Consider the following 14,917-nt stretch of genomic DNA (forward strand, 5'->3'; position numbering starts at 1 on the left):
ACACACAGATGTCACTGGTGCTTTTCCCCCCTCTGATGTTCACAGGGATTTCACACCCTGCCCTCACTTCAAGGACATCCCTCACACATCAGCCACATCCACCTCAACCCCTCCTGCCCAGATTCCTCCTGGTTATTGGGAGCCCACCTGGGGCAGGCAGAATTCCAAGGATCTAAAAGTTGTCCTGTTGGATCTGCCTTGCAGTGAAAGGGAATTTCTGCAAGAAATGCTAAATGGAAGTGAAGTTTGGGGCTGGGAAGTTTCAAGCAGGGAAAAGAGGGGAAAAGGCAGAGATTCTTCTACAAAGCCACTGGATTAATCCAGGTAGGGAGTTGGGAAGGTAAAGAAAAGCTGGTCCAAGAGTGGGGAATCAGCCATGGAATAAAGTCAGGGAAGGGCCAAAATTGAGATGGGATTTGGTGTTTCTAAACCCGTGCTAAACACTGGGATTTCTCCTTCCCCACCCATCATGATCACAACTGAAGCCACTGATGTCCAACCCAACCTTGGGCAACCTGGCAAACACCAACTGCCAACAATTCCCAGACATTTCTTTCCTATCAGGCCATTCCCAACCATTTTATTACCTAAAAATATTTCAGCTTGAGCTTCTCTTTATTTTTTTTTCCTTTTTTTTTTTTTTTCCTTCTGCTGTTATTCCCTGTTGGATGTGTTTCACTGAGTGGAAGAGAAGGGGAGTGAGGTTTCCATGAGCACCCCCTGAGTGGAATTCCCAATTCCTTACCCCTTCCAGGGAGGAGCTAAGAGCATTATTGCACTTTTCCAGAAAATTCCCCACAGCCAGAGCTGCCAGACCCCCAGCAGCCATTCCCAAGGGCAGGGATGGAGGGAAGAACAGGCACTGGGCTGGCTGGAACTCAGAACCCTCTGAGCATTCCTTGTCTGGATTTGCCTCCTTCACTTCAGAGCTGCCACCAGCTGGAATTAAGCTTCCCACTCCAAGATTAATCCCAGAGTGTTGATCCCTTCAGCTGCTGGGCTTGGGGGCAGTGTGGGAGGGCCAGGGCAGGGCCCAGCTGCAGCTCCCACACCCCTCACAGCGTTTCACTCAACCACAGAAAGCAGCCACCAAAAAATTGAATTTTAAACATCATTTTCCAACTCCAGCCTACATTTTTTGCTGCACAAAACCACATTTTATTATCATTTCTGGCTAAGCCTGGCATGAGAGAAAGCTCCTTCCCAAACCATTAAAACCATCTACCAAAATGAGGTACCCACCCAAGCCAGTCTTGACTAAAAATCACTCAGTGCAGCTTTACTTTGAATTATTATTCAAAAAATAATAACCATTTTCAAAAAACCCATTTTTATAGCTTCAGGGTTACAATTTTTATCCATGGAAGCAGCTGTTTCATGACTAAGCAGCAAAAACCTAACCAAAAAAAAAGACACAAACACAGGAATCCAAACCTGGTGGTTATTTTTTACTTGAAGATTCTCTGAAAAACAAAATTCTTGTTACATTATTGTCATTAATTCTTTCTGGAATGAAACAGGCCTGGTCCAGGTGATATGGAAAGGGCAATCTGGTTTGTACAAAATTGATATTTGCAACATCAAAACACACAAAGGACAGGCTCTTACACTCAGGTTACACCACCCAGCCCCAGTAAACATCTTTGGAATAGAGATTTTTAAAACAAACAAACAAAAAAATCAATCAAGGAACTTAAATATTCACAGGACAAAACCATAATATTATGCAAAATATGAAGGGTGAGATTAGCAGAGCTCAGCAGAGGCTGCCCATGGATAATCCAAGCAGGAGTTCCACAGCTGGGAACAGTCACCCCCAGCAGGCAGGTTTGGGATTTGGTTTTGTGCCTAAGGCAGGGAGAAGTGAGCAGCAGGCAGAGGAAAAAAAAAGTAAATTAATGCTGGAAGTTCTTGTTCAAGCAGGAGCCCACAAGTCCAGCCCAACAAAGGAAAGGTTGGTGCTCTTTTGAAATGAGAAGTTAGCCACGAGTCAGCGGGGTGTCCTCTCTGTATGGCACCAAGTTTGGCTGTAACTGAAAAATGAGAAACCTCTGCAGTTAGAAAAGCTACATTTCGATATATCCCAAGTGGAGTGAGCAGAGTTCAGCTTCTAAAACATCTCAACACTTTGTTCCTACCAGCTACAACGTTTCTGTCTCCTCAAGCCCTCTCCAAACTGCAAAACCACCACAGATCCAAGACAGTGCTACTACTTCTCCTCAGTATTTATTCATTTATTGCTTTATTCATGAGTGACAAAGGCTCACAGATGGGAACTTGTAGAGAATTTAAGGCAATTCCACAAAACCAACACCTTAGGGGCGATTCTGGCACACAGTGGTCTTCATTCCAACACCAGGAGAGGATTTAGCTTTAAAAAAGGACAGATTTTAGCCAAAAAAACCCTTTCAAACATCAGTTTATCTTTCTAACACACAGCACTGAAGTCAAGTCATTCCAGAGCACCAAGGTAGAGAAAATAAAAAAAAAAGGGGGAAGAAGCCAGATGAATAATTAAAAAAAAACCTAAATAACTACAAATAAAAACTAAACACTAAAAAACCTAAATAACTAAAAAAAAAAAGCTAAGAACCCATAAAGCTAAACAAGCAAACAAAAAAAAAAAATCAGAAACAGGCTTGTCAAAAAAATCTAAATGTGCTCAGTATTAGGCTCATCCTTCCCTTGCAAAAACTTTGGAATTTGATCAAAATATGGAAAACTCTTTACAACACTGGTCCAATGGGCATGTGCATTCTTTTTATTTCTATACAGAGTGAAAACAAACACCATCCAGACAAGAGTAAACTACTTTTTTGGGTTTTTTTTTTAAGAAAAAAAACCAGGTTTAATGGTCCAAAATGGTTTTGTGAAAACAGGGAAAAAAAAAGGTTCTGTAAAAGAAATGGAAAGGAGTTATTTTAACTTCAGGCCAGGTACAGCCTGCATGGATTTGCAGCAAGATTTGAGTAAGAAGTGATGGATTAAAACCAAGCAGAGCCCTGCTGGCATCCAGGAGGAGGAATGGAGAGGATTTGCACAGAGAACCCTGTGTGTAAACCATTGCCACGTGGAGTCACAGAGACAGACAAGAGCTCAACGTGCTGCTTGTCACTTGCTCCTAGAGAAAAACTACTTTGCCAAGAAGCTCAGAGAGTTTTCTACAGCTTTTTCTGGAAGAAATGGATGCCAGCAGCAGGTTTCTGGACAGCCAGAGGATGCCACTGCAGAGTGCTTGCGCTAAGTTCCATCAGCTCTTTGTAAGAAAAAAGGTTGGGGGGGGTTGTAGCATTCATTGTCATAGCAAAAAGCAGTTTTTGTCACATAAAAAGCCTAAACTAAAGGAATTTTAGTTCCACAACTAAAGGAACTTTTTCCCTCAGCATTTCTTCAGGGCACAGCTAGAGAGATTTATACTGACAAACAGTATAAGAACAGGGAACCCTTGGGGAGGTTTAAGCAACAACCAGGTGAGTGCATTTTCCTTGCGAATGCTCCCTAATGCAGGAATGACTCTGGTTTACATTCTCTTCCAAATAATCCCTAGGGAACAAAGCATTCCAGAAGCCACAGCAAGTTTTCCTTGGCACTTCTCTGCACACAGACAGCAGAAGTTCCAGCCATCTGCAACAGCAACTTTTCCTTTGGAATACCTGATGCCTTTTTATTTTTTTATTATTATTTCCTCTGAATTCATGAAATGCAGCAACATTACCAAGCCAGGAGTCATTCTTCTCTTCAAGCTGGAGGAGTTGACATTTGATGTCCCTTTAAGTGGCTGACTCAAACACTAATCCTGGTGCAAATGCAGCTAAGACTTCTCCAGAGGAGCAGCACTGGGCACGGGGCGCTGCCGGACGCCACTCGGGGATGAGTCTCTCTTGCTCCACTCCCTTCCCTCTGTTTCATCATCTGAGATATCTCCCTCATCTGCTTCTTGCTCCTCATACCTGTTCTGCAGCAGATGAGCTGACTCTGGCCCTTGTTTCCCTCAAGGAGAAAGGAAAAGCACACAAGTAAATACCATTCCCAAGTAAAATCCACTTTTTTAACATCACGGGCAACACTGGGAGCTCCATTCATTTCCTCTCCCTGCCCATGTGGAATTTGGTGTGAAAATGCTCTCAAAATTTTTTCTATCCCTAAAACCAGTTTTAAAAATATCTCAGCTTTACGAAATAGAAAATCCCAACCCATTATAAACCCCAAGGGCGAGGCATCAATCCCAAATGCAAACTTCTACATCCACATCACATCCTGCAGACACCAGGATTTCTTTAATATTTTCTATAAATGAGATTTCCCAAACAGTTTGACTGAATCAGAAGTTTGCTGTGGGCTTACATGGCTGAGGCTGGAGCTGTGGTGGTCTGTTCCTCTTGGAGGGACAGATGCAGTCTGCCAGGAACACCATCATCTGAAACCAAAGGAACCCAAGGTGAAACTCCCAAACCTTCTGCACACTGCAATCGTTTAGGATGGAAAATTTCCAGATCAAGTCCAAGCATTTACCCTCAGGTGGATCCCATCCAGCCTCACACTTGGATTTTGGAGGCTCCATCCTGTCCCCATCCCCATGCTCCAGCTCAGGGTACCCCAAAACCCACCCCAAAATCGAGGTGGAGGCAGCAGGAGTGGAACCAAGCACTGCACTTACAAGTCCCAGGACCATTCCTAAGAACAGAGTTGCCAATCCAAAAACAGCATAGGAGCCCCAGACTGGTATTCCAAGATTTTCTGTTAAATAGCCATGGCCATGCTGGAACAAAAGAGAATCACTTCAGGAAGAGCTGATTTCACATTGAGGAGGAAATGAAGTGGGGATGTAAGCAAATACCCTGATCCACATGGACAGCTTGAACAAGGCTGACATGCTGCTCATCCTGAAACAAAGCAGAGAAGAGGAACTGAGAACACCTTAAAATCTTCAAAAGAGAACACTGAGAACTCTTTAAAATCTTTAAAACACATTTTTTTTTTCCCCAGCTCCTGTGATAATGTCACTTTCCTGCCTGGATAATTCCTTTGCCTGTCCCTTTGCCATAATTTCAGCCTCAAACCTGTGTGAAACAACCTCAGCTCATACATGGACAGCTGTAAATTCCCAAATGTCTTTAACTTGGATCTGTGAATCCAAGTTCAAGTTAATCCCTGTGAATTTCAAGTCCCTTTTCTGTTCTGTCTGGACCAATGCTCTGTGAGAAGCCAGCTGGAACTCCAGTGAAGATATTAAGAAAAAAGCACCAGGAGGTTTTATTAAAACAAAAAAATTAAGCTATTAAAAGAAAATCAGGTTCTAAGAGCTGAGAGATCCTCAGACACTGGAGTTTGGTGTCTGAGTACAGAAAATAACAGAGAACTTGTTAGGGCTGAGTTAATGTCCCGTTTCACACAGTCCTTGGCGTGGGATAAGAGTTTGTAAGAGAACCTCAGAGCCAGGAATTCCTTTCACACATCAAACCTGAATTTCCCTGGAAAGTTTGAACCCATTCCCCTTTTTCCTGTCAGTTCCTGATGGAGAATCCCTCTGTGATTTCCCTGGGATTTCCTCCAGACAGTGGAAGGAATTTTCCAGGATTTAGCTGGGCAAAACCATCTCAGTGCCACAGAAACCCAACAACTTCAAGGGTCAGCAAGGTCCCTACAAGAGTTTAGGAAACAAGAAACCTCTCTGAGCCTTAAAGTAAACCTTGATGGGGACACCTCTGCTGTGGTGACAACACTCAGGTCACCTCTGCTATGGTGACAACACTTGGGTCACCTCTGCTGTGGTGACAGCCCTCAGGTGACCTCACCTATGGTGACAGCCCTTGGGTCACCTCTGCTATGGTGACAACACTCAGGTCACCTCTACTATGGTGACAACACTCAGGTCACCTCTGCTATGGTGACAGCCCTCAGGTCACTTCTGCTATGGTGACATTGTTCAGGTCACCTCAGCTATGGTGACAACACTCAGGTCACCTCTGCTATGGTGACAACACTCAGGTCACCTCAGCTATGGTGACATTGCTCAGGTCACCTCTGCTATGGTGACATTGTTCAGGTCACCTCAGCTATGGTGACATTGCTCAGGTCACCTCTGCTATGGTGACAACACTCAGGTCACCTCTGCTATGGTGACAGCCCTCCCACAGCTGAGGAAGAATTAGGACACACACCCACCCACCCAGCACATTCACACAGCTCCTGCCCACACAGAGCTGGGAACAGGAGCAGGACACACCTCAGGACATCTGATAATGAATTCTTACAAAAAGCAGCCCAAAACTCACAGGAAAGAGGAAGGACCAAACCAGGAGGACACTGGTTCAATGGATTTCCACTCCTCATCACTGATGAAGTTAATGAAGGCAGCTTTAGTCCTTGCTCCCTGGTACCTCCTGAACTCTCCATCTTTGCAGCTGTAAAACAACACCAAAATCCTTTATTTGATATGATCTAAGCACCAAGTACAGCTTTTTTTTCCATCCAACAAACCCCTTCCCACCACCTTCTCTATGTTTTACACATTCACTTTTTTAGAGTTCATATTTTTAGCTGATATTGCCTCTAAAAAACATTTTCCAAACACCTGGACTAAGTCCAAGTTATTTCTAGAGCACTGACTCCACAAACACCTTGGCTAGCTTTAGGCTGTGATTCCATTAAAAAAAAAAAAAAAGAAAGATAATGATCTTCCTAAAGCCCTTGCCACACACCTGCACTGAAGATCAACCTACAGAGAAAGGATTGCAAAACAGAAACACCAATGAAAAGGCAGAATAAATAAGGCCTGAAGGGAAAGGAAAAGAAATCATCTGGCAGCACAAGGTCACAGTGGGTGAGACAGTGAATGTGTCAGTGAAAAGCAGCTCCTATTCTTAAAGAGCATAATAAATCTCATTTATTTGCCTCCCAAAAAAAAAGAGGGGAAATGCCCACTCTCACCCCAAAAAACCCCTGCTGCCCTGCATACTTACTGATAGATGGTAGGGAGGGCTGTGATGATAAATCGTCCACTTAACCCTGTAGGAAAAGTTATTTTGAGAGTATTTTGAGTATTTTTATGGGAAAAAAGAGGCAAGGAATGCTGTAACACCCCAAAATACAACAGCAGGCCTAGGTATCAATCTTTCCATGCAATCTAACACAACCTTGTGCATGTCAAAGCAGCACACACTTAAAAAATGATCCCTGGACAAAGAGGAAAATGGGGAAAATGAGATATCCAGGGATAACTGCTCCATTGGACTGGTTTGGCTGTAGCTCTTCAGAGGGAGAGGCTCTCCTTTGCACACATGATCTGCAGCCTCCAGAAACCCTGAGGAAAATCACCCAAGTGAGGCAAACTTCAAAAGCAAAGCAACTCTGGAGAAAGAGATCAGCATGGGGAAGACCAGGCTTACAAATCCCTCAGGGACAGGAGAGTTTCAGGAGAGTCTCAGGAGAAGGAGAGCAGGAGGGACTGGAATGGCAAGGTTGAAACATCATTTTTTGCTTTAAAACTACGGCCAAAAATCTCCTTGAAATCATGCTCTGGAGAAAACCTCTCATTCTTTTTACCTATTATAGTCCATGCATTTTGTTTATTCTATTCATTCAATTCTATTTATTTTTATCTACTATCTGACACTCTCCTCCCTGTGAGGTTCCTGTGTGAAACCTGGCCCAGGGTGCCCAGAGCAGCTTTCCCTGGATCCCTGGGAGTGTCCAAGGCCAGGCTGGACAGGGCTTGGAGCAGCCTGGGATGGTGGAAGGTGCCGTAGGGAGTGGAATGGGATGATCTTCAAGCTCCCTCCCAAGCGAAACATTCTGGGATTCCATTAAGCAAGACCAGGCCGTTTAGTCACACAGCAACGTGCCTTCGGTAGACACGAGTAAAACGCTTTTATTACCCCGATTAATCCTGCCCGCCTCCCACAGGCACACATCGGAGATGAGCACCCCCAAACCCCCTCGGCCCCCTCACACCCCGGGGGGTTCGGGAGCCCTTCCCAGCCCCTCTCACCCGGCTGCTCGGTCACATCCACTTTGGCCACGTTGACGCCCAGGTCCTCTCCCCACTCGGCGAATTTCTCCCACTCGGGCTGCAGGTTCTCGCAGGCGGGGCACCAGGGCGCGTAGCTGCGGGAGCGGCACAGCGCTGTCACCACGCACCCCCCTCACACCTCCCCGCCACCCCCGGCGCGCCGCTCCCCACTCACAACTCCACCATCCACTCGTCCTGCAGCAGCTCCCGCCACATCCCGTCCGACAGCACCTTCACGGGGCTCGGCCTGCCCCGGGCGGCGGCGGCCAGCGCCAGGCACAGCAGGGCGCAGAGCGGAGCCCTCAGCGCGGCCCGAGCCCGGCCCGGCGCCGCCATCTTGGGCCGCCCCCCCCCTTCCGCCTTGGCGGCGCGTCACGGCCGGGCCCGCCCTGAGGGGAGCGGGGAGGAGGGACCGGGAACCGGGAGCGGCGGGGATTGGGAGGGGCTGGAGCCATGGAATGGGAGGGATTGGAGTCCTGGAATGCTGGGGATTGGGAGGGATTGGAGTCCTGGAATGCTGGGGATGGGAAGGGATTGGAATCGGAAGGGATTGGAATCCTGGAATGGTCGGGATTGGGAGGGGTTGGAATCCTGGAATGGTGGGGATTGGGAGGGGTTGGAATCCTGGAATGGTCGGGGTTGGAATCGGAAAGGATTGCAGTTCTGGAATGGTTGGGATTGGAATCGGAAGGGATTGCAGTCCTGGAATGGTTGGGACTGCAGTCCTGGAATGGTTGGGACTGCAGTCCTGGAATGGTTGGGATTGCAGTCCTGGAATGGTTTGGATTGGAATCCTGGAATGGTGGGGATTGGAAGGGATTGGAATTGGAAGGGATTGGAATCCTGGAATGATTGGGATTGGAAGGGATTGCAATCCTGGAAGGGCTGGGACTGGAAGGAATTGGAGTCGGAAGGGCAATCCCTTCCGTCTCCAAGGAATAGTGGGGGTTGGAAGGGATTGGAATCCTGAAATGGTCAGGATTGGAATCGAAAGGGATTGCGATCCTGGAATAGTTGGGATTGGAATCCTGGAATGGTCGGGATTGGAATGGATTGGAATCCTGGAATGGTCGGGATTGGAAGGGATTGGAATCCTGGAATGGTTGGGATTGGAAGGGATTGGAATCCTGGAATGGTCGGGATTGGAAGGGATTGGAATCCTGGAATGGATTGGCGTTTTTCACCAGATGTTAAGGTTGGGAAATATCTCCGAGGCCATCGAGTCCCAGCTGTGCCCGGTCCCACCTCGTCACCAGCCCAGAGTGCTGAGTGCCACATCCAGGAACTCCCTGGGATGGCACATCCAGGGATGGGCACTCCACCATCCCCGGATCAGCCCCTTCTCATAACAACCCTTCCTGTGCAGAAATTCCTCCTCATATCCAACCTAAACCCTCTGGCCCAGCCTGAGGCCGTTCCCTCTGCTCCTGTCCCTGTTCCCTGGAGCACAGCCGACCCCCCGGCTGTCCCCTCCTGGCAGGAGCTGGGCAGAGCCACAAGGTCCCCCCTGAGCCTCCTCTGCTCCAGGCTGAGCCCCTGCCCAGCTCCCTCAGGAATCCTCCAGCCCCTTCCCAGCTCCCTCAGCCTCTCCTGGTGCTCCAGATCCTTCCCAGCTCCATTCTCTGCACACTCTCCAGCCCCTCAGTGTCCTTCCCAAATTTAGGGGCTGTTGGTTTCTGGGGCTGGGAGCACACACTGCTTATGTTGAGTTTTTCATTAACCATCACCCCCCATCTTTCTCCACAGTCCCTTCTCCATCCAGCCTGTGTCTCTGGGATAGAGAGCAGCCACAGCTTCCCCCTGCTGCTGCCCAGAGCAGCTGTGGCTGCCCCATCACCCCTGGAAGTGTCCAAGGCCAGATTGGACATTGGGGTTTGGAGTAACCTGGGACAGTGGAAGCTGTCCCTGCCTATGGCACAGGGTGGAACTGGGTGGGTTTTAAGGCTCCTTCCAACCCAAACCATTCCATGATTCTGTGATCTTTACTTACGGCAGAAAGAAGCAGCACCTGAGTGTCACCATGATGTTTTCTGAAAAATCCCTTTGCCAGGACTTCTTCTCCTGGGAAGATGAGAAGCCCCAGCTTCTCCCTGGTTTGCTGCTCTGGAGATTGTTTACCCAAACATGTAAATTGTTTTTAATTAATGGCCAAGCACACCCAGCTGTGTCAGGCTCTGAGGAGTCATGAGTTTTTATTATTCAATCTTTTTAAGCCTTCTGATGTATCCTTTCTCTTTCTTTAACATAGTTTAGCATAGCATTCTTTATTATAATATCATAAAATAATAAATCAGCGTTCTGAGAACACGGAGTCAGTCAGATCCTCATCTCTCACCTCGTCCTGGGGACCCTCACAAACACCACACCTGAGTGCTTTACTCTCAAGCAGAAATCAGGGAGAAGGTCAATGTTAACAAGCAGACAAATCCCACATCACCTCACTCCTGTCCCTCACCACCTGGAGCATTTCAGGGAAGGAACCTCTTTTTCCACATACTTTATCTAACACAAATTTTTCCCCAGCTCCTGTGGTAAAGCCACCTTTCCCTTCCTGCCTGGATAATTTCTTTGCTTGCCCCTTTGCCATAATTTCATATCCCACAGTTCAGAGCCCTGGCAGCTGTTGAGTGGTACAGGAAAAAAAAAAGAATAAATCAGCATTTGGGTTTGTTTTTTTTTTTTTTTTTTTTAATTTTATCTTATTTGAGCAACTTTTCTATAGTACAACGTGTATGTTCCTGTCTGTAGGAGAACAGGCATTATTAAGGACTTGTTATTCATTGATTCAGCACTCAGGAATAAATCACTGCTTGCAGCACTCTGCTGACTGCTGTTTTAGGCATAATTGAATTTTTGAAATTTGTTATTGATAATCCATGAATATTCCACTCTGCCTCAGCAGTCAGGTGAAATGCAAAGAGCTGTCTCTGGGTAACAACTGGACTCAATGATCCTGAAGGTCTTTTCCAACCTAAACACTTCTGTGAATTCTGTGATTATCACTGATAATTTGAGATGTGCTGAGGAATAAGTACATTAAAACTCGTTGTGTAACCACGTGTAAATAAATTTACCACTGTGAATATAAAGATTTCTTCAAAGGCACACCAAGCTCCCTATGGGAACAGCTTGAAAGACCCTGAAAATTATGACTTCATACCTCCCCTGCTTGGTTCCAGGAATTATTTTAAGTGTAATGACAGCTCTGAATTACTTTTATCTCAGTTGTTAATATGACATTGACATTGCCTTGTTTCTTTGTAAGGTTTTGAGAACAAGAAAGCCTTAACCTTAATCTTTGAGGCATCTCCCTCCAGCCTGTCCCCCTCAGCCCTCCCAGGAGAAATATCTGCCTCATCTTTCAAGGTTCATGGCAGGATAAAGAGAGTTAATAGCCAAGTGACCTTAAGAAAGAAACACATCTTTCATTATTTTTCATGTTCTTTTTCAGTGCTGCCACACAGAGGCAGAGTTGAGGCTGCTTCTAAAGGGAAGGAGTGAAGGAAGAGAATCCTTTTGGGTTAGGAATTACCTGGATTTCCTGCTGGGGACACCCCATCACCTTCCAAGGCTTTTTCTTTATCCAAGAGCTCATTGTTTAGGCTGTTTTCCTAAGGCAAGGGGGATTTTCTGGTCAGTTTAAACCTTCCCACCAACACACAACCACAAATTGATCAAGGTTGGGGTTACAAAAGTACCACCACCAGAGAGTCTTTAAAGTTCATGATATTTAAATTTCAAATAATTGTTCATTTAGAGTGAGCACTAGTGATGCACAGGAAGAAGCAAAAGCCCAGATAATTGTTTGACAGAGGGAAAATCATGAAAATCTTAACCTGGTCTAGTGGAAGGTGTCCCTGCCCAGGGCAGGGGGTTGGAACAAGGTGGATTTTGAGGTGTTTCCAACCCAAACTATTCTGGGATATATTCTCCTGTCCACAGAGCTGTTGGGTTTTGATACAGGATGAAGGATGATGAAATAAGAGAGCCCTGTGTCATCAAGAAATCATCTTTTCTTGATGATGTCTGTGCCTCATAAATTGAGATGCTGCAGGTAGGAGTGGAAATGGAAAGACTCAGCTCCCTTTGGGCTTTGCTTTCTTTGGAGCTGAAAATAAAAATAAAAAATACTTGAACACTCGAATGCCTCAATGTTGTCCCCAAAGCTAAAGCCACAGAGATTAACAAATTCTACAAACTCACTCCATTCTCTAAGTGCTCAAAACCACTCTAAAAAATTGCACACAAATTGACTCACCGGCTTCCTTTTTTTGCAGAAAGTTAATTCATTTATATTTTAAATCAGAACCAATTGAAGCAGTTCTATTTTTCCTTATTTTATCTTTTTTTTCCTCTGTTTTTTTAGCACCTTTACGTGTCCTGATGAACCAGATGAACGAGCTGCAGGAGCCCAGCACTTGCCCACCTGGGGCTGACCTTTGGAAGGACCACTAGAAGAGAGCAGAGGCTTTGGCCAGGTGATGATTCCAAGCTCTGCAGTCCCTGGATCAGGTACAGCATCAGAGCCCTGACCTCATTTACAGCTCCTGCATTTCTGAAATGCCAAGAGATTATGCAGAGAGCTTCCCTGAGTGTGATCATGTGAGGCAGGAGACATGAAGTCATTGTCCTAAAGCCCAAGGTGAAACCAGGCTGTCCCAAAAATTCCCAGCCAGGCCTGGAGCTGCATTTTGTAGTGCTGCAGGAAGCAAAACTGATCCTGGCTGATTTTTTCTAGGTGGTTTTGCTAAGGTGAAGGGGATTTTGTGGTCACACCAGCACGCAACCACAATTTGAGCAAGGTTGGGGTTACAAAAAATACCAAATGTCTGTGAATGTCATGAGTTGTCCAGTTAGAGTGAACTGTTTCCTGTCTTCATCCATTTGGGAAAGTTGGCATCTAGAATTCCACTGAGAGCAGTTTTCTGGCATCAGCATTAAAAAAATAAAAGTCAAGAGGTAATTACTTCTCTGTGGCTCAGGATTTCATTCCAGGAACTCTATCCATACATGAATGTCTTTTTTTCCTACACAAAAATCCTGTATTTCACAGGAAATAATTCATCCTGGACTGAAACCCCCAGACTTCTCAGGAGCCACATTGGCCTTGGTGCATGTGAACATTCCCCACTGTCCATGTGGGAAGGATTAACAGAATCCCCTCCTCCTGCTTGGAAGCCCCCCTGGAAAGCACATTCCCATCCAACAGGCCCATTCCTCCTGCTCCACAGCCCCTGAGCTGCCCCAGCCAAGCTTCACAGGGCCCACAGTGTTCAAGGGCTCAGGGTTTGGGGAGCAGAGCTTGCTCCCAACATCAGTTTGCTGCTTCCCACTTTGGAAAACCACATGGAAGACCTCAGAATTATTCTCACAATCCTCCCTGAGCTAAGAAACCCCAGTAACTGCTAATTATTCAGTAATTAAATGTCTCTCTGGGGTTGTAATTGTGAGTGTGGCCTCTCCCCATTACTGTGTGCAGCAGTTTCCTCAATGCCCAAGCAAATTCTCTCCTTCCCATTTGATTGGATTACAAAATTGCTTTAAACTCTGTGGAGATGATGAGGAAAAGTGTGGCTCTGCACAGGAGTTACCATGGGAACCAAAGTAGGGAGAGATCTTTGTAAACCAGAAGTCAAGCAGATTGTGTTTCAGACAATTAATATTGTCCTGTTCATTAGCTTTAACTCTTCTGTGCTCTGTTCCAAAATAGTTTTTATCTCTTTTTCTGTATCAAATGCTGTGTCAAAGAGCTTCTGCTCCCCTGAGGATTCATCCCTTCTTCTCCTGCAAGGCCACCTCGCATCCCTGGTTAGCTTCAGCTTCCCCTTCTGCTTTGCCTTTTGGGGCTGGGGACATCTCTGGGGGCATCCAGGTGGGATTTGGTTTGGGATTGGGATATAAATGTGGGGAGAAGTGTCAAGGCTCCTGTCCTGTCACTGTAACCAGGACTGGTGGCTGAGCTGAGCAGCTCCCATTGCTTCTCCTGCATGAACCCCTCTGCTCTCTGTTCTAACACCTTGGACTCCTCTAATCTTCTTTTCTTCTAACTCCATGTTTGGCACTTTAGGGAGGAGCAGCTGAGAAGTGCCCCAGTGCCAGCAGCTGTCCCTTGCTCTGCTCTCTTTCCAAACCCTCTTTTCCCAGCTCTCAGCCCCCCATCCCACCTCCTGACTTCTCTCCCCCCCTGCCCTCTCCCAGCATCCTGCCATCCTCTGGCTCTCCTCTCACAGCACATTTTTAAGCTATCACACCTTAAAAATAATTAGCAAAGGAATGTTCTTATTTTCCTTCAGACCTCTCCCTGTCTCTGTGAACAGGAGGAATTCCCCTCCCAAGGGAATTCAATATTCATGAGTTTAAAAAGCAAACTCCTCCTCCCCTGTGTGCTGCTGACCTCCTTCCCTGTGCTGGAGATGGAATTACTCATTTTCCCAGGGGCTGATCCATCACTTTGTTGTTTCACAAACAATATTTGTGTCCCACCAGAGGCAAAAGCTGAGTTCAGCACACAACTTCTTCATTTTCCAGCTGCTGCTCTGATCAAGGGTCTCAATCCCGATGTTTCCACCATCCAACCTGCAGCCACAGTTCATCACCTTGGAAAAGGCGAGAGCCAAATCACCAAATTTCCAGTTTCTAATAAAAATCAAGGAAGAATGAGACAACCTCAGAGAACCCCCAGGGAGAATTAGCATTGCATGAGGCAAACCTCCTCCTTTCCCCAGCTCCAGTCTGCAAGTGCTGAACTGATTTTGGCAGAAACCTTCCAGAATATTTGTTCTGGAATCTATCAGTGGGCAAGATTTCAGCTCAGGGAGATGAGAAGAGGCTGGAGGCAGAGGCTTGCAGTGAGAAACGTTGGGCAGCCAGAAATTGAGGTGTTGCCATTTCCTCTGCAGATCTTGC

At 46.3% G+C, this 14,917-nt stretch overlaps 1 protein-coding gene and 1 long non-coding RNA gene across 4 annotated transcripts; one reads left to right on the forward strand and one right to left on the reverse strand.

Annotated features, from left to right (window-relative positions):
- Window positions 1-1,427: 1,427 nt before the first annotated feature.
- TMX1 (thioredoxin related transmembrane protein 1) lies at window positions 1,428-10,128 on the reverse strand. 3 transcript variants are annotated; one of them, XM_018907044.3, is made up of 8 exons: window positions 10,002-10,128; window positions 7,991-8,106; window positions 6,963-7,008; window positions 6,276-6,404; window positions 4,838-4,883; window positions 4,658-4,759; window positions 4,345-4,417; window positions 1,428-3,990 (listed from the first exon to the last, which is right to left on the reverse strand). In XM_018907044.3, exons 1-8 carry the CDS (start codon window positions 10,031-10,033, stop codon window positions 3,812-3,814), a joined length of 723 nt encoding a protein of 240 aa, XP_018762589.1. In that variant the 5' UTR covers window positions 10,034-10,128; the 3' UTR covers window positions 1,428-3,811. The 3 variants fall into 3 exon arrangements, with proteins under 3 accessions (XP_018762589.1, XP_050831464.1, XP_050831463.1); XM_050975507.1 differs by lacking the exon at window positions 10,002-10,128 and adding an exon at window positions 8,187-8,366 and having other exon boundaries at window positions 1,428-3,981; XM_050975506.1 differs by lacking the exon at window positions 10,002-10,128 and adding an exon at window positions 8,187-8,366.
- LOC127059698 (uncharacterized) lies at window positions 4,890-6,268 on the forward strand. Its single transcript, XR_007777747.1, has 3 exons — window positions 4,890-5,756; window positions 5,844-5,959; window positions 6,076-6,268. It is a non-coding gene; the product is annotated as an uncharacterized LOC127059698 (long non-coding RNA).
- Window positions 10,129-14,917: the final 4,789 nt, after the last annotated feature.

This window comes from Serinus canaria, chromosome 5 (genome assembly GCF_022539315.1).
Source record: "Serinus canaria isolate serCan28SL12 chromosome 5, serCan2020, whole genome shotgun sequence".
Classification (NCBI taxonomy): domain Eukaryota; kingdom Metazoa; phylum Chordata; class Aves; order Passeriformes; family Fringillidae; genus Serinus; species Serinus canaria.